Source organism: Erythrolamprus reginae, chromosome 1 (assembly GCF_031021105.1).
Source record: "Erythrolamprus reginae isolate rEryReg1 chromosome 1, rEryReg1.hap1, whole genome shotgun sequence".
Classification (NCBI taxonomy): Eukaryota; Metazoa; Chordata; class Lepidosauria; order Squamata; family Dipsadidae; genus Erythrolamprus; species Erythrolamprus reginae.
Window position 1 is genome coordinate 413,499,299 of NC_091950.1, and position 19,670 is coordinate 413,518,968.

Here is a 19,670-nt window from a genome sequence, read left to right on the forward strand (position 1 = left end):
CGCCCGCCCCCCCCATTCGCGCGCCTTTTCGTGTGTGCGCGCGTGCGCGCGGAAGGGGGGGCGGAGGCGGCAACCGGGAGTAAAAAAAAGGAGCCGAAAGGGGGGGCGGGGCCTGGGGCGGCTTGTGCGTGACGTCCCTCCTTCCCCCCCGAATGGGTTACTCTACGTTCTTAGAACTCCGCCCCCACGTGCGTTCTGGCGGCGGCGGCAGGGCGGGGGGGGGGGAAGAGGAGGAGGAAAGAGGGGAGGGGAGGGAGCGGGGCTGGCTGCGCGGAGCGCCGATGGCTGGGAGCGAAAGGGAGCGCGGGGCGGGGGGGCAGGAGGAGGAGGGAGGGAGGGAGAGAAGGAAGGCGCTTGAAGCTGAGCTAAGCTAAGCTGATCCCACGTGTGAAAGGCTCTGGCTGGTTCGCCGGCTTCTCTCTCTCTCTCTCTTTCTCTCTCTCTCTCTTTCCCTAACCCCCCCCCCCCCCAAACAGAAACCCAACCAGCCAGTAATATTCACCGGTAGCAGACACACACACACACACAAAAAGAGAGAGAGAGAGAGAGAAGGAGAGAGAGAGGAGGGAAAAAAAGAAAGAAAGAAGGAGAAAGAAGAAAAGCGGAGCCGGGGAGGGGGGGGTTTCCAAAAGAAGGGGAGAAACCAACCCGGGGGGGAGGGTGGGGGGGTTTGTTGTCCTGCCAAAGAGGGGGGGCTCTTGTTTCTCTCTCTCTCTCTCTTTCTCTCTCCCCCCCTACACACACTCTCTCCTTCTCTCCAGTCGTCCTTTCTTGGCCGCAGTCATGGAGGCGGATGGGAGTCAAGCCATCTCGGGCAGCCCCGGCGACTCGCAGCACGACCCCGGGTAAGTTTGGGCTCCTCCGGCCTTGCTGCTTTGGCGGCGGGAGCGGGTAAGGGGGGGGCGGGGGTCGCGCGCGCGCGCGTGAGGGGGGGCAGAGAGACCCCCTTTTTTCTCGCGTGGGCAAAAAAAAAGAACTGGTGGGAGAAGCGCGGGAGGGAGAGGGAGGGGGGGCGGCATGCGCGGCGCCGGCGAAAGGAGAAAAAGCCGAGCGGCGGCTTTCTTCTTTCTTTTCTTCTCTTCTCTTCTTTCTTTCTTTTTTTGCCGGCTCTTCTTTTTCTTCTTTTTCTTCTTCTTCTCTTCCCGCCGCTCGCTCTTTCGGAGTTTACTCACCTTGGGTCCGTTTGCTTGGGTCTGCCTCCCCCCACCCACCCCTCTCCATCTCCCCTCCTCTTCCTCCTCCTCTACCTCTTCTTCATCTCTCCCCCCCTCTTTCCCCAACCGGGCTTAGCTTCCCTCGCCCCCCTCCCCTCAAGGCGCCCCCCCCTTTCCACCTCTCCCTTTCCTTTTAGCTTTTGTAAGTTACACGTCAAAATGGCCGATCTGACATCTCTGCTTAACTCTGTTCTCTTTTCTTCTTCCAGCAAAATGTTTATCGGCGGCCTGAGTTGGCAGACCTCCCCAGGTAAGCCTTGAGGGGGGGTGGAGAGAGAGACCCCGGTGGGTTGGGTGGGTATGTGCTACATTGAGGAGGGGGGGCAGCCCCATCATCTTGCTACTCCCTCTGGGTCTTTGCCTAGCCCAGCCTCCTTTGATAGAGCCTTTGTTGTTATCCCAGGTCAGTTTCATTGGGTGCCTTCCTCGCCCCCCCCCTCTTCCTGACCTCCCCCCCCTCCACTTTTCCTCACAACTAAAGAAACCCTTACTTGCACCTTTCACCCTGCACCTACATTAAGACGCGGGTGAGGTCCTTTTACGTCCCCCAAATAACACTTCTCTCCCCCTCAAGTCCTCTATTCGACCTTAAATTTGTGTGTGCGCACTTTTGAGGGGTTTGGTAGGATTGAGGAAGTAGGGGGAGGAGGTACATAAATAATATATATATTATATATATACCTATATATATAAAATGTTCAGGTCATCCAATTGTGTCCCCCCCCTTTTTACTCTGAGGGGGAAAAAAATCAAATGTTGTTCCCTTTTTTTAAAAAAATGCAGATATGTTTTAAACACTTGCTTCTGTTTTCTTCTCTCTCTCTTTTTTCTCATCCTCTTTTTTTTCTCTCTCTCTGTCTCCCTGCGGTCCCTTTTCCACAGATAATCTTAGAGATTATTTTAGCAAATTTGGAGACATTAGAGAATGTATGGTCATGCGGGACCCGACCACAAAACGCTCCAGGTAAACCGTTTGTCCTCCTTTAAAAAAAAAAAAAAATCAAAGTTTTCTTTCCTGTGATTTTTTAAAAAAAATATGGGAAGCTTGTGCATGATCTGTGTGCTTAGAACAAGTGTTAGCAGTTCTTTGAGGCACATTAAGCGTTAAGCAGTTTAAAAAACCTTTGGCTTTTTTTGGCCACTCAAAAACTTCGAAGCGAGGCTCCTTCTGTTCTTTGAAACCTCTCCTGTCTTAAATATAGATGGTGAAATCAGGAGGAAAATGTATGTTTTCTCCTGGTGGAAACCTGTTAAACTAAATAGGCTTTTGGAGAGTCTCATATTCAGAAACTTGTTTCTAACTGTTTGTTCGACCAACCAAAGTATTTTTTTTTTTTTAAAGAGAGAGCCAATCCCGCAGCTTTCTACTTTTGGGTGAAACAAAGCATGAACTGAAGATGGCAAGATTTTCTATGCGTGCATTGAAAGGTGGAAAAGGAGTTAAATTTTGAAGCATGCATAAGGTTTTGTTTTTTTGGATAATCCACCTTAACCCTAATCTATTTTCTGACAAGGATTGATGGTTTGACTCAGAACAATATGAGAATCTAGGATGTGTTTTATTGAGCCTCTTAATGTATTTATTGTCCTTTCTTAGTATTTTCTGTGCCTTTTCCCCATCAGCTCTTCTTTGTCTCTTATTTCAGGGGTTTTGGGTTCGTTACATTTGCTGATCCTGCAAGTGTTGATAAAGTATTAGCTCAAGCTCATCATGAATTAGATTCCAAGACGGTACGTTATACAATGTGATATTGGTGTGTGTGTGTGTTTAATGTCTCCATTATTTCCTGCAATATTATGAATGTGACAGGCTCATTTAAAGAGACAGCGTCCTTTTGACTGGTTCTGTTCGAAGGGGTATTGTGATAGGTTATTAATGCTGTAATAATTGTGCAAAGAATCGCTGGGCTACCTTGCAAGACCTAGGAGCTCATGTTCCCATTATCTATTGTAAAGAAAAGGAATCCTCTTTGCTCAAATATTAACTAGTTGGCCGGAGAGTTCGGTTTGATTGTATTTATTTATTTGTCCTTCTCCTAACTGATGCTTCAACTATTTAGTTTATGAAAACATGCACTCTATCCAGGTTGCGCGAGTGGAAGGGAATACAGTAGTTGGAGAAGCTTCTTTTGATAGATTAGAAAGATGCTACTTTAGTTTTTGGAAGAACAGGGCAATTTTAGGTTGCAGAAACTTTTCAGAGTTTTATATTCCTTAGCCTTCTTTCTTGGAATACTGAGGAAGTTGTTGTTTTTTCCTAGCCCAACAGAAAAGGGCATTTTGAGAGGTTGCAACAAGTGAGAAGTGCTACCTTTCAGAGGAAAATTGCAACACTATCATAAAATCAGTGTTTCTGTTCTTTTCCGAATCGTATCCTAAGTTTCCCTGTTGCAAAAAAACCCCTCTTGGTTTAAGAGGGCATTAATCGCCTGATGCTCCCATCTTCCTGCTGCTAAATTTCCATTTCTGCATGATACCCTAACTGTTCTGTAGCATCCGAAAGGAAGTTTGTATTTGGCCAATTTAATTAGTTGCAACTTTAATTCCGTAACTTAAAGAGACAGCAATAAAAAGTAATCTGTCTCTTAAACTGTGAGCAGAAGCTCGGTTTTTTTATTTACTTTCTGGATGGTTATTGTTTCATCATTACCACACTTCTATTTGCAAGGAAGTGTGAATAATTATCCTTTAAACCAAGAAGTTATGATTTTAAGGTTACCGAGCCTTGCTTTATAGGAATCTCTTAAAATAATGAGATTATGTCTAAGACCATCCTTAAGTGAAGCTTTCCTTTATTGTCCCCCCTTCAAATTTTAATAACTTTGTTTATGTGTCCTGTTGGGCTTGTCTGAGCATGTGACTCATGTTTAAATCTTTCCCAATTATTTTTTTTTTGGGGGGGGGGGGAGAGAGAGTGAAAGCCTCCATCTAATCCAGGAGTGATCCTGAGAAATTGACCTTAAAATAGTTTAATAAAAATACAGGCAGGTAACTGAACTGAATGTGCTGCTCCAAGAAAATATACTTATTGGAAGACATTTTTTGCTGTTTGTTTTTGTGCACTGCCAGTGGGGGTCGGTGGGCTGATGTGTTTATATTATGCTATAAAATGAACAATAGAGCAGAGAGGGGCCCCAGGAGAGGTTAGCAAGCTATGTGAGCAAACCCTGGTTTATGCGTCTGAAGCTGCTTTTACCCAGGTCACTTTTGGGAGTCGAAAGTGAGGAGCTTGGAAATAGGAAACTTATATAAATGTACTACGATGCCAGCCAGATGAAATGGCATTGCTTTGATTTTGGAGGTGGGAGCAAACACCTCTGAGTAGCTTTATCCCGAAATGGATTTCTCATTACTGTTTAAAAACAACAACAGCCAAAACATGAAGATAACTTTTTTTGTTGCCTTGTTAAACCTCTGATAGTTTCTTGTCCTTTAGTATCGCTAGCATTTGACCCTGTTCCAACGCTGAGCACAGGAAACGGCTCCGTTTGAATTGACACGGAAGTTGCCTGCTCCTGTTTACGGTTACATTAGACGCTTGATTTAGGTAATGGCCATTGGGTATCCAAAATAGTCTTTATTATTAGTCTTTTCCTAGAGGACTTGTAGATACAGTAAGTAGCATTGTACCTAACTAACTACAGTCCTTTTATTTTTAGTAGCCTCTTCTTTTTCCTTTCTGTTGGCTGTTCTTTAAATAGTTTACAGGGATGCACAACAGGTATAGATGTGCCGAATGGGTCACCTGAGGCTGGCAAGGTGGGGAATTACTTCCAGTTTGAAAAGCTGCCCATCGGTTAGATAATACCCCAAATATCTGCAAGATTGCTGCATTCATCTTTTGTTTTTAAAGTAACAACTAAAACTTTTATATGACAACCGTATGATGTTTATTTGCCACCCATCAGCCACATTTCTGATGTTTTGGATGGGAAAATCTACACCTGTTGTGTTTCTCTGGCAGCCAAATATCTTAGTTGGTGCTGGGAAGATATGTAGATGGATGTTAATTTCTAGGAAAGGGGTAGCTTTCTAGACAAAAGTTTTGTGAGTTTTGATGAACTGTTGTAGAAGCATGTAATCAGTCACTTCTCAGGTACGTAGCTTTTCTTTCTAAAATCTTCATCACCAGCGAAACGGCCTTCCCGATGCTCAGGCTAAGATTTATTTGTGGGTGAAATGATACTGTAGCTCTTTGAATATATCATCTGCTGTGCAAGTAACAAAGATTTTCTTTTACCTGCCAAAGACACTTTTTAAAACAACAACAACAACAACCCAACTCTTTGTAGCAAAAGTTTGATTCAGACACTTTTTCCAGAGGAAAACAAAAGTTTAGAAGTTGGCAGTTAACAGCCGGCAGAAGTGTTGTTAAATTTCTTTTTCCCCCCTCCACAAACTGCAAGGTTATTATGGGCTTGTTATTAGAGATATATAGGATTGTCTCCGAAAGAACTTTTAACATTTCTTTTTATTTCGGTTAGAACAGTAATACTTTTTCATTGACGAAGCTGCCAAAACCATGAAAAGTAAAATTCTTATCTAAAAGATTAAATGCTCATAGGGTATAAAGTTAATTCTATAAATTTATGGAGGTCTGAGAAAAGTCCTACTCCTGCTTAACCCAACTTTACCCCCTTTCTCCAAATTGCTATTTAAGAGATTCTAATAAAATTATTTGCACTTTTCATTTCAAGATATTTTAGCCAGCATTTGGAACCGAATAGCATTAAGACTGAGAATTTGAGTTGGAACAGATTTATAATTTATAGTAAAGCTTGCTCTTTGTGGAAAGGGCTTTTAATTGTGAAGGTTTGGAATTTTATTAACCTCGGAAAGGGGCGGCATACAAATTTAATAAATTATTATTATTATTATTATTATTATTATTATTATTATTATTATATGTCTTTTTTTTAGTAAAGTTGTAATGTACATTTTTAGATTTAGGACGATAGGATTCTATTCTTAGGTTTCTTTGGATTGGACTTTTAAGTTATTGTAGACAAACTTCTCTCCTGTTACGTTCCTTTCGTCTATTAAAAAAACAAAAAAAATGCCTCCAGGTGATTTTGCTTTTAAAAGAAAGGAAATAAATCTATTTGCCTGCGGTCAAATCTAAACATGTAAACTTGAACGTATCACGTTCTCGAGATCATGTCTTGTCAGTCCATTAAAGCTTAACTATAAAACATAAAATCAGATCCAACCAGTCACCCTTTTTTGCAGCATAAAAAACTTCTCTAAAAGTGGCAGTTGCTATTTAAATATATCTCTTAAACTGTGGAGGCCTTAACAGCAGATAAGAAAACAAACACAAATGGACTGAATAATCCTCTTCCCAAAATGTTCATATTTTTGAATACCTGCAATAAATGCAGATTTCTGTTGGACATTCAGGATCTAATTAGCGTCAGTCTGAAGAAGGAAAGAGGAAGGAGACATTTTAAAGTTCCCAACAGTTAAGTCACCGAACATGCTGCTTTCCCCTCTGCGTGCTAGTTTATTCCTGAAAGAAACCTTGTACCTGATAAATGAAGGATTAATGATTCGGTGCAGTTTTTCAGTTGTAGGATATATATATATATATATTTGGTCTTTCTGAAGTAAATATGCAAGGGGTAGTGATTTCTGACAGTCTCAAAATGGGTGAGCAGTGTGGTCGGGCGGTAGGGAAAGCAAGTAGGATGCTTGGCTGCATAGCTAGAGGTATAACAAGCAGGAAGAGGGAGATTGTGATCCCCTTATATAGAGCGCTGGTGAGACCACATTTGGAGTACTGTGTTCAGTTCTGGAGACCTCACCTACAAAAAGATATTGACAAAATTGAACGGGTCCAAAGACGGGCTACAAGAATGGTGGAAGGTCTTAAGTATAAAACGTATCAGGAAAGACTTAATGAACTCAATCTGTATAGTCTGGAGGACAGATGGAAAAGGGGGGACATGATCGAAACATTTAAATATATTAAAGGGTTAAATAAGGTCCAGGAGGGAAGTGTTTTTAATAGGAAAGTGAACACAAGAATAAAGGGGACACAATCTGAAGTTAGTTGGGGGAAAGATCAAACGCAACATGAGAAAATATTATTTTACCGAAAGAGTAGTAGATCCTTGGAACAAACTTCCAGCAGACGTGGTTGGTAAATCCACAGTAACTGAATTTAAACATGCCTGGGATAAACATATATCCATTGTAAGATAAAATACAGGAAATAGTATAAGGGCAGACTAGATGGACCATGAGGTCTTTTTCTGCCGTCAGTCTTCTATGTTTCTAAATGTTCTTGCTTTCCATTTCTCCCCCCCCCTTATTCACCCCCCCTTCCTGCAGATTGACCCCAAAGTTGCATTTCCCCGAAGAGCTCAACCTAAGGTAAGAAAGAATAATCAATAACGAATTTTAAGGCATGCTGTGAGTTGCATTAGTTGCTGGTTAGAGCACATTGGGGGGAAGGAGGCAAGGTTGAAGTGGGGGGGGGAATGGGGGTCAGGGGAGAAGAGGTGGAATGGAAGGGAATTTCCCCCCCCCCCCCAACACTCCTTCCTTAAAAGTTGATGTGACATGCCTTGTGTATCTTAAGACCGGTGAGAAATGCCAGAGAGTTGTGAACAAAGTATTATTCCAGGGGTAATCAACTCCTTATGGGTCCTGTGTCATTTGGCATCTGCTGGTTAAAAAACAACAACTCTTTCGGAGTGGTGGGTGTTTCCTCCTCCGAGCGTAGTAATAGAATATTGGTCCGCTAAGCAGCTGCGGTGTATTGACAAAGCAATAAGGGTTTGAAGTTGAGCGTGTGCTTTTCTTTCGGTCTTTGTGTGTGTGTGTGTGTGTGTGTGTGTGTGTGTGTGATGAATGTAGAACTGTATTTGTTTTTCTTGGTGCAAAACAGAAATGGCTGCTCATCCTTTCTCTTGTCCCATTCCCTCCCACCCCTCCTTGGGCATAACTTGTGAATAGGGCTAGTTCATTATTCACTAGCTTTTTTGGGTTGGGGAAAGGAGGGTCCGAAGCTTTTGACAGGGGGGAAAAGAAAGAAAACAAAAGGTCTTAAATTTGATTGGATGAGTGACCTATTTTCTCCTCCCCAACCCCTTGGAGCTGCCTCGTATTACGCTTTTGCAAGTTGCTCTCGCAAGGACATCTCGGTCATAATCAAAACAGCTTTTGTCTGACGGCTACCTCCGGATGGGGAGGTTGGCTGCAAAGCCAACTTTCAGAGTGGGCTATCTCTCTGGGTTAGGTAGCTGCTGGCTGCCCCCCCTGCCCCTGCCCCCTTCCTACCCCTGCTTAAATCACAAGGTTGTTTTAACATGGAGCAACTGTTTTTTTGTGGGGTGGGTTTCTTTGCAAAGTGCACACCGACATTGTCCTTCTGGGAACCACAAGTGTTAATCGCGCACAAGTTTGGAGACTTCTTGCAGCTGGGACTGATTCGTTGTGTTCGCTTGGGCCCGAACTCCCATTTAGTTGACCTCTCTAATCTGCTTTCCTGGAGGGAGTAAGCATCAAAAATTAATTGAACTGTAGAAGTGGCCGTGGGGTAGTTTTTCGGTGTTCTGTTGGGTTAGGAAGAAGAGCAGAAGGAGAGTGGGAATAAGAAAAGAGGGAGGGAGGGAGAGAGAGAGAGAAGATAACTGGCAGACAGTTGCACTGTCCCTTTTCAAGGCTGTTTGCAATCACCTAATGTTCCTTTCTGAGAATCTTGGTCTGCAACCAGGAAGGAACGCTTGGAGGGTTTGTTGGAGTGGAGCATTTGCAGGACTGCTGGAGTTCTCTTCGACTTTGTTTTTCCTCCTCTTCCCAGCTTTTCCGCACAAACGTTGCCGACCTTTTGAATCTGCAGGGTTCCCATGCTAATTTATACTGACTCCCCCCCCCCTCTTTCCATGGCGTTATTTATGGTTGTGTTCTGCCTGTCGGGTAAAGAGGAAGGAGGTATAATAGTACAAGTACAGATTGCCCAAGTGTCAAAACGGGATGGAAAGGGATTGCTCTCTTTGCAGACTGTTTTTCAAAAGTGGGGACGGGTGTAAAAGTTTGATCTGGGAAGGAAAATAAGATAGAGGGGTTTTTTGAACTCGTAATACGTCCTCCTCCAAATGTGGGATTTTAAAGGTAAAAAAATATTGCCATTTCCTCTACTTTTTATTAAGGGGGAAGTAGCTGGTTTGATTTATTCATTTAAAGTGTTTTCTAAGGAAATCTACTCATCATGTTAGTCAGAGATACATACAATAAATCTGAAGGTACCACCACAGTAAAACAATTTAGGTAATAAAAAATGAAGTGTACAAACATGCTACACAACCCTCTGAAATGCCAGTGCAGACAATGACATCTTCAGTGGTGCCATGTAGATATTAGCAATGGACCCAGCTGATCCAGTAATAAGACTGCAGACCATTTCAAATACTAAAATTCAGTCCCTTTCCCTAGATATATTCCTGTAAGAGATCATAGTTTTGTGCACATTTTTAAATATGCAGCTATTAGAGAAAGTACTAAGAGGAGAGTTGTACTCTCGTCACCGATGCACTTTTTGAATTAAAAAAAATATTCTGGGTTGTTTTTCTTTTCTTTTTTCAAGTACACCCTTTGCTGTGACCCTCACTAAAATGGGTAAAAACTCATTTTAAACTGTCAACCCTCACTAAAATGGGTAGAAGCCTGTTAAAATGACAAATTTATGTCTCTAAACCATAGTAATGTGTCAGCTGTAGAACTGCAGCGGAACAATTCTACTTTCTTTGGAATTAATCATAACGAAGCTGCAATAACAGTGGTATAGTTACAAGTGTCTCCTCCACCAGTCATTCTGCAAAATAAATTGTTTAAGGGGAATTTAGCTAATAAACAGTGGAATTTATTTCAATGGAAACAGAATAATTCAGTAGGTATGCTTACCTTTTTTGGAAAATTTGATCATTAATCCATCAAACCAAAGCATTTTTGAAACATGTACTGGAAAGAGACAACAAAAAGTGAAGGCATCACACTAAATCATTATGTGGTTTGTTAGATTTTGGTTTAATGTTTGGGAACTCAGCTGTTGGCTAACCAACACTTAAATCTCAAACTTTGATTAATGCTTCCAGCAGAAGAAACTATGGAGAATCCATATGTACCATAAAGTTCAACTCCCTAGGTGATGTCATAATCCAGCGCAGATAAATGGTGGCCTGATGTTTGCTAGAAACAACCAGGACAATGCAATCCATTTCCTGGAAATGGATTTCCTTTGTATGGATCCATTCAAAGACCTGCTTTTGTATTGAACCTTCATAATAATTTAGTGCATTTGTTGGTCTTCTTCCTGTGGTGTCAGGAATCATTACAGCAGCTTTTTTTTGTATAATTTTGGCAACTTTAAGATGAAGTTCATATATTTTAAAGTTGTCATCTTTGAAAAGTCACTGCTTTAGAGCAGGGATGTCAAACTGGCCACCCAACACCCCCCCCACCCCGTTTTAGCGAAAAGGAAAAAGTTGTGATACGTCACGTGACGACAGTGTGTTGTTGCGAGTTTGCCACCTTTGGTTCAGAGTAAAACAATGTGTGTGGCTTGTTAATTTTGAAAAGGTGTCAATCCAAAATGCTTGCAAGTCTTGCCCTATCCCTCTTTTTCTGTTCATGGCAGAAGGGATTATATCTTTCTATTAAGTCCATAATTGTGGTTTGGCATAAATTGAATTAATATGTTTGGACAGCTTAAAGGTACGTCAATGCTTCAGGGTTCCCGTGATGCTTATTCACTCCAAGCGACTTTGATTTTTACAGGTTCTGTGAAGTTAGACAAGAGGCACAAGCAGGGACAAAATGAAACGAAACTGGCGCAAAGTTGTAAGGATTCTCCCGACTGGATAGGAAAAGATGCTTGAAAGCTGCAAGCTTGGAAAAAGTTAGGCATTTCTGCATTACGCCCGTTGATTTAATGTGCAAACTGGGTTGAAACATTTTGTTCCTAAATGGAAGTTCAAGAGAATATATGATGCTTGATGACGGAATAGTTGCTTTTTCCAGATTATCTTCTGGGCTTGTCAGAGCAGTCACATCTAATTCAACTCTTCCAATTTTAGGGACTATTTCAATAAAAATACCATTTTCTGAATTTTCCCCTCTCTCCTGTGATAAAGCAGACAGTACTTTGATAAAGTACGCTGGACAAAAAAAGTGCGCAGCTTTTGGGCGTTATGAAAATTCTGACACAAACTGAAAGGTTTGATTCAGATACAAAACTTGGCGCTGCCAAAATGTATCTTTTACAAAAGCATTTTCACTGTGGTGATTTTATCCCTTCTTTGTCTTTGTTGGAAAATTGTCAGTGTTAATCTCATTTCAAAAGACATTTGCAGTGTTCCTAATGTAACCACTTCAATTTTTTTGTGCCATGATTTCTGTCTACTTAGTACAAACTATCGTTTTAGGCTTTGATCCCAAGGTCTGGAGTTTTCATAACATGTGTGATCTAAATCTTCATTGTATAGTCCCCCCCCCCCCCCCTCTTTTGTGCTTACCTCGCAATTAATATCACAAAGTCGCAATGAAAATATTAAACTATACGTCATATTTTGTGTGTTCAACCTTGTATCTCCTACGTAGAAAAACCATATTTTTATCCTGTACTTATCTTTTGAAAGTTTATCTCTCTGGGGTCTGTTTTGCTTTGGCAAACTTTGTGTTTTAATAAGCACTTGTTATGAAAATGATATGTAAAAAGATTCTGAAAGGAAATGGAATTGCCTTTAACAAGGGCAGAATGGATTTGAGATTTATTGCCACAATTTTCCCCCTAACTATGAATAAATGCACAGGCTTTTAAGATCAGTCGCCTAAAGAAAACTTTGGCTCCGAAAAGTTAATTTGTCCTAGTTTAAATAGTCCGTGTTTGCTTTTAGAACGCAAAAGTTCATCTGAATTGCTTGGTGATTGGATTTGCGGAAATGTTATCGTTGGTGAAATAGGGCTGCAGGTGTGAGCAAACTCTGTAGGCCTTGACCCCAAAAGATTTGCAACCTTAGCTTTCTTCTTCAGGGATGATAGTGATCTTTTACGCAAGGTTGTGCATATTTGCAGTATAACTGTTGGTGAGACAAATTGAGCAGTGGAGATATTTACTGGTTTGAGGGTTATTACCTCCCTATCTTTGCATGGGCATTTTTAAATGACCAAAGCACTGGGTGATACAGTTTCTCTGCACTGTTTATGATTTATCATCAGGATAAGGATGCCATGAAAAACTGCTTCCCGTAGATAGTATGGATATAACTTACAGAGAAGTGGGGGGCAGTCCAGGGGTCAGTGTAGCCTTGCAAATTATTCCATAAAATAATTTGCTTCTCCGTGTATACAGTTCAGGGGTTTTAATTGGGGCTCAGATCCGATCTCATAAAGCACATTTTGGACTGTCTTTGGTGGTTATCTGGGCAAGGGTTTAATCTTGAAAGCATTTTAAAAAACCGAGCATCAGGATACATTTTTCCTTCCTCTGCATGGATTTGTTCAAGCTTTAAGTTTCTTAACTGCCTTTGTAGTGTGATTTATAATGGCCTCAACCTGTCGGTAGGTACATGTGACTTTTTCAATTCGGAGGAGACAAAGCTGCAAAGACCTTCTCTAATGGAACTTAGCTAATTTAACCACCTCAAGCCTAGAGGTGTAACTTGGTACAAGGCAGTTCAAACTAAGATCTGATTTAATTGTGACTGAGGGTGGTGATCTGATTAATGGTCTCACAGTTGATCTCATTTACGTGGTTGATCTCATCTAATAGTACCTGTTTAAGCTGGCTGCAGATCTTGAAATTCCTTGGCCAATATGATAAATTTGCCAAGGAATTTCATGATGTGCAACCAAATTTGGGGGCCTACATCTTGTGTTAGGTGGTAGGTAACTGTGCACCAGTTTTGCCCTTTCCTGGACCAACAATTGCTGCTCACCATCACTTATAATAAATAATCATAATAATCATAATAGTAATAATAGTAGTAATAATAATAATAATAATAATAATAATAATAATAATAATTTATTAGATTTGTATGCCACTCCTCTCAAAGGACTCACAGCGGCTCACAACAATAATAAAACACAATAAGCAGTGGTACAAATCTAATATTAGTAAAACTGAAGTTAAAATCCCTTAATATTAAAAAAACAATACTACACAATCATACCATACTATAATCAGCAAAATGGGGGGGGGGGGAGAATCAGTCCCCCCATGCCTGGCGACATAAGTGGGTCTTTAACATCTTGCGGAAGACAGGGAGGGTGGGGGCAATTTGAATCTCCGGGGGGAGTTGATTCCAGAGGACCTGGGGCCGCCACAGAGAAGGCTCTTCCCCTGGGTCCCGCCAGACGGCATTGTTTAGTCGACGGGACCCGGAGAAGGCCAACTCTGTGGGACCTAATCGGCCACTGAGACTCGTGCGACTTATGCCCTAGTTATCTCCTGTTTTTACTATTGCAAGGTGCTCTACATGGGGCTGCCATTGGAAAATATGCAGAGGCACCAGTTGGTTCAAAAGCAACCCGCATGATTTTGCACATAGGCTACCTCTTCTGTGGGGGCTGCATTGGCCGCCAATTTGCTTCTGTGTACAATTCAAGATACTGGTCATCATCCATAACATTTTACACGGCTTGGGACCAGGTTGTCTGAAAGACTGTGTCTGTCTGGTTACATCCATCCGATCCATCAGAGCAGGAAGGCAAGGAACGTTGTAAGTCCCGTTTCCTAAAGAGATATCATCTGGTTGGATCCAGAAGCAGGGCCTTCTCAGTGGTGGCTTCAGAGGCATTATTCAGCCAGTTTGGGAAAACTGATAGTAGTGACCTGCGGGCCCGCCCTTCTATCCTATTTAGCCACATTTTCTAGCTACGTGCAGGCTGGACGCATGAGAAAGCACATGCAGGGGAAAGCCATGTGCATGTGTAGAAGGCGTGCATGACCGAAGTGAGCATGCATGCTTACGCTCACATTTTCAGTGCTCCCTCCCTTTGGAACATTATCTCTGCAGAGATTAGACTGCAGAAAGACTCAGTCTAACTCCAGTTAACTTTAACTTCAGTTTTACTAATACATTTGTACCACTGCTTATTGTATTGTATTATTGTTGTGAGCCTCCGCGAGTCCTTGGAGAGGGGCGGCATACAAATCTAATAAATTATTATTAATTATTATTCGCAAGGCCCAGAGTGAGGTTACTGTTTTCATGGTTGTATATTTGATTTCTTTTTTTTTTTTTTTACCCTCCCAGAGTCACTGAGAGTGAGTTGGGCGGCCGTATGAATTTTCTAAATAAATAAGGATAGGCTGGGCATATTAGCATCTTGATGTACTGCTGACCAGATGGCCCTGGGGAGCATCAGTGAATTATGGGGTCTTCAGTTATAACCCCCCACCCCCACCGGTGGCTGTTGTCTTGAGATTTCACAGTCTTGACCACACATTGCCATTTCCTTCTGGGCAGTAGAACAATGATCTGAAGATAGGAAGAACACTATTAATCCCTTTGTCATGGTCAAGGATTAAATAATTCAGCATTAAACGTTCTCCCATTCCCTCTGGGTTGAGGTTAATTTAATCCCTAAAAATGTATGGAATCCAATTCTTGAATGGTTTTGAGGGGGAGGGAACGAGCTGGTTATTCTGTTGGAAATCAGTACAGTATTTGTAAAAAAAACTATCATTTCTCTTAGAAGTCAAGGTGGCAAAATTGAAGGACTTGGCCAAATAACTCTATGAACTAGGTAGGGGTGAGGTGTTTATTGGCCTAATGTGACTCACTGAGTTGATTTTATTTCTAACTCTCTGAGACATGGGAATTGCACTTGGTGAAACCACTCAGATAATATGATGATTTCATGGAGGGAACTCTTTTCTGTATCATAGATTTAAAAGATGGAACTGAGGTCCCGTGGTTACTTTGCTTATCTTGGATAACTCAGGGTTCCTGTGAAGGAGCGTAGAGGTCCAAGTGGTTTCAATGAACTGGAAAATATTTTCCTAATTTTACTTGTTTATTGCATTTTTGCACGTAAGCTACATTTATGTATAGCTACTTGGACATGCAGGTAGTCCTCAATTTATGACCACAATCGGGACCAGAATTTCCTTGGCTAAACAAGACCTAAGTTAAGTGAACCTAAATTACTGTACTTTTCAGTGTATAAGACGTACCGGAGTATAAGACACATCTTAGTCTTCGGAGAGGGGCGGCATACAAATCTAATAAATAATAATAATAATAATAATAATAATAATAATTATTATTATTATTATTATTATTATTATTATTATTATTATTATTATGTCAATACAACACAGCAAACGAGATCACTATGCTGGATTTCGTATTTCATCACCAGTCGGGCGCTTTCCAAGCACCTAGGACTGCGTGATGTAGCGGCGAATTATGTTTGCCGATCCCAGTAAAGTGGCCTTTTGCAATTGACAGATGGAGATTTTGTCAATTCCGATGGTTTTCAAATGTCCACTGAGATCCTTTGGTACTGCGCCCAGCATGCCAAGTACCACTGGGACCACTTTCACGGGCTTATGCCAGAGTCGTCGCAGCTTGATTTTTAGATCTTCGTATTTCACTAATTTCTCTAGCTGCTTCTCCTCAATTCTGCTGTCTCCTGGGATTGCGATGTCGATGATCCATACTTTATTTTTCTCCATGATTGCAATGTCTGGTGTGTTATGCTTCAGAATTCGGTCAGTCTGAAGTCGGAAGTCCCACAGTAGTTTTGCTTGCTCATTTTCGACCACTTTTTCGGGCTTATGATCCCATATTATTATTATTATTATTATTATTATTATTATTATTATTATTATCATCATCATCATCATCATTATTATTATTAGTTTTGGGGAGGAAAATAGGGGGGGAAATCTGCCTACCAAGCATTTATCTGACCAGCATCCTTAGTCTGGTCAGCTTTAACACATGATTTTATACCCTGGTTTGGGCTGAAGAAAACCTTCTTGGAGGGAGTAGCAATGAAAAAGCCTGCAAGTTGGGAACAGCCGAGCAGATTGTTTGCACCTTGTGAAGGCTGAAAAAAAAAAGCTTCAAAAAAGCTACCTTCGGGATATAAAACACACCCAAATTTTCAATCTCTTTTAGCGGGGGAAAAAGGTGCATCTTATACTCTGAAAAACATGGCAAGTGAAATGTGCCCAATTTTACAATCTCTTTTTTTGGCAACAATTGTTAAGTGAATCACATGGTCTTTAAGTGACTCCAATTCCCCTTGTGGACTTTGTCTGAAGGTTGCCAAAGGGGGTCCTATGACTCCGGGAGATTGCAACCATCATAAATACTAGTCAGTTGCCAAGCATCCCAATTTTTAATCACGCAACTGTGGGGATGCTGCAAATGTAAGTGTGAAAATGGTCATAAGCCACTTTTTACGGGGCTGTTGTTACTTCAAACTGTCACTAAATGAAGCAGGACTACTTTATAATAATAAATGTTTATTTATAACGCCCTTTTAACAAAGAGCATAACAGCATGTTAGCAATAGCACTCTTTAACAAAGTCAGCACATTGCCCCCACAATCCGGGTCCTCATATATATATATATATAGAGAGAGAGCCGGGGTGGCGCAGCAGGTAGAGTGCTATACTGCAGGCCACTGAGGCTGACTGTAGATCTGTAGGTCAGCGGTTCAAATCTCATCACCGGCTCAAGGTTGACTCAGCCTTCCATGCTTCCGGGGTGGGTAAAATGTTGTAAGCCGCCCTGAGTCTAAGGAGAAGGGCAGCATAGAAATCTAATTAATAAATAATAGGAAATTTTTAGGAAGAGGAAGTTTCTAATAGGAAAGTGAACACAAGAACAAGGGGACACAATCTGAAGTTAGTTGCGGAAAAGATAAAAAGCAACATGAGAAAATATTATTTTACTGAAAGAGTAGTAGATCCTTGGAACAAACGTCCAGCAGACATGGTTGATAAATCCACAGTAACGTAATTTAAACATGCCTGGGATAAACATATATCCATCCTAAGATAAAATACAGAAAATAGTATAAGGGCAGACTAGGTGGATAATGAGGTCTTTTTCTGCCATCAGTCTTCTATGTTTCTATAAAATAGCGGTGGCTCCCGGTGGTTCAAAGAACCAGTAACGACAGCTCCGCATAACTCCCCCATGCGCTCGGATGTCGCCACATTATTTTTTTAATCATCTGCTCATGCGCAGAGGATGAAATAGTGCATATAAAGGGATGGTGGTACAAAAAGTGCGCATACGAAATGCAAAGCACATGCACACAACATGTGTACTTCCAAACCCGTAGGGAAGGTTAAGTAGATTTCACTGCTGGTATGCACATTTGTGTATTTGGGATATAGAACCTTTAATTATTTATTTGTTGGATTTGTATGCCACCCCTCTCCGCAGACTCGGGGCAGCTAACAACAGTAACAAAACAGTATAATCCAATACTAAAAACAGTTAAAACCCATTATATAAAAACCAATCATACATACAGACATAACATGCATAAAAGTTTAAAGGGGGGGAAAGTGTATCTCAATTCCCCCATGCCTGGCGGCAGAGGTGGGTTTTAAGCAGCTTATGAAAGGCAAGGAGAGTGGGGACAATTCTAATCTCTGGGGGGAGTTGGTTCCAGAGGGCTGGGGCCGCCACAGAGAAGGCTCTTCCCCTGGGTCTTGCCAAACGACATTGTTTGGTTGACGGGACCCGGAGAAGACCCACTCTGTGGGACCTAACTGGTCGCTGGGATTTGTGCAGCAGAAGGCGGTCCCTGGGATAATCTGGTCCGGTGCCATGAAGGGCTTTATAGGTCATAACCAACACTTTGAATTGTGACCGGAAACTGATCGGCAACCAATGCAGACTGCGGAGTGTTGGTGTGACATGGGCATATTTGGGAAAGCATATACCTTCCTGGAGATAGCGTCGTGTAATAGGAGTACATAAATCTCACAAAGATTATCCACTCGCATAATACACCAGAGATGCGCTGTGGACTCCTTTGTCAAAATCCTAAGTTGGTTGTGGTTGAGCTGTGCGCTCTCTAGCGAGGGTGCCTCAAAATGGGCCTGACAAAAAATGTTGACAGGAGATGAAGGCATAGCGTTGAGGAAGGTGTAAGACTTGATGAGTGGGATGTTTTGCCTTACTGATCAAACTAAAAGGATTGGACTTTTCTCCGCCGTAGGCCCTCCAGATAGCAGACATCTGGGAACTGCAATCCCAGCCCAATTATAGGGTATTTTATTTATTTATTAAACGTGTATATCTCCACAATCTCCAAGGAACTCCTGCAATTAAGAACTGAATAAAAACTGTACAATACAATAATAATTTTTTTAAAAAAACACCCCATCCCTGGTCAAATAAAAATCAAAAGCAGGGTTTTTTTTCAACCGTGGCAACTTAAAGATGGTATTATGGGTGGACCTCAACTCCCATGGCCTTCTGGGAGTTGAAGTCCACCCATCTTCAAGTTTGCCCAGGTTCGCCTCGTGCACCAGTTGCGGCCCTATTTGGACAGGGAGTCATTGCTCACAGTCGCTCATGCCCTTATCACCTCGAGGTTCGATTACTGCAACGCTCTCTACATGGGGCTACCTTTGAAAAGTGTTCGGAAACTTCAGATCGTGCAGAATGCGGCCGCGAGAGCTATCGTGGGGCTTCCTAGATTCGCCCACGTTTCTACAACACTCCGTGGCCTGCACTGGCTGCTGATCGGTTTCCGGTCACAATTCATTGGACCAGAATACCTCCGGAACCGCCTTCTACCGCACGAATCCCAGCGGCCAATAAGGTCCCACAGAGTTGGCCTTCTCCGGGTCCCGTCGACCAAACAATGTCGTTTGGCGGGCCCCAGGGGAAGAGCCTTCTCTGTGGCAGCCCTGGCCCTCTGGAATCAACTCCCCCCCGGAGATTAGAACGGCCCCCACCCTCCTTGTCTTTCGCAAGTTACTCAAGACCCACCTATATCGCCAGGCATGGGGGAATTAAGACATCTCCCCCAGGCTTTCTTATATTTTATGTTTAGTATGCATGTGTTGTATGGTTTTTAAATTGTTGGGGTTTTTAAATATAATTTTATTATTAGATTTGTTCCATTATTATACTGTTTTTATTATTGTTGTGAGCCGCCCCGAGTCTTTGGAGAGGGGCGGCATACAAATCTAATAAATTGAATTGAAAAATTGAATTGTCAAGGTTGTGAAAGAACAGAGGGAACACTTTTGTACACCAACCATAGAGTTGGCTCCCTATAGAAACATAGAAACATAGAAGTCTGACGTCAGAAAAAGACCTCATGGTCCATCTAGTCTGCCCTTATACTATTTTCTGTATTTTATCTTAGGATGGATATATGTTTATCCCAGGCATGTTTAAATTCAGTTACTGTGGATTTATCTACCACGTCCGCTGGAAGTTTGTTCCAAGGATCTACTA

General features: G+C 41.9%; 1 protein-coding gene across 12 annotated transcripts in view; it reads left to right on the top strand.

Annotated features, from left to right (window-relative positions):
* The first annotated feature begins 272 nt into the window (after positions 1–272).
* The window catches only part of MSI2 (musashi RNA binding protein 2), an 841,455-nt gene continuing 822,057 nt past the window's right edge, over positions 273–19,670 (top strand). For 8 of the 12 annotated variants that reach the window (XM_070735314.1, XM_070735315.1, XM_070735317.1 and 5 more), the window contains exons 1-5: positions 363–845; positions 1,424–1,464; positions 2,097–2,178; positions 2,861–2,945; positions 7,548–7,589. In XM_070735314.1, the coding sequence (XP_070591415.1) occupies positions 784–845; positions 1,424–1,464; positions 2,097–2,178; positions 2,861–2,945; positions 7,548–7,589 (312 nt within the window). In that variant the 5' untranslated portion in view covers positions 363–783. Of the gene's footprint in view, positions 846–1,423; positions 1,465–2,096; positions 2,179–2,860; positions 2,946–7,547; positions 7,590–19,670 lie in introns of all 12 variants that reach the window. The other 4 variants (XM_070735319.1, XM_070735321.1, XM_070735316.1 and 1 more) reach the window with 3 other exon arrangements.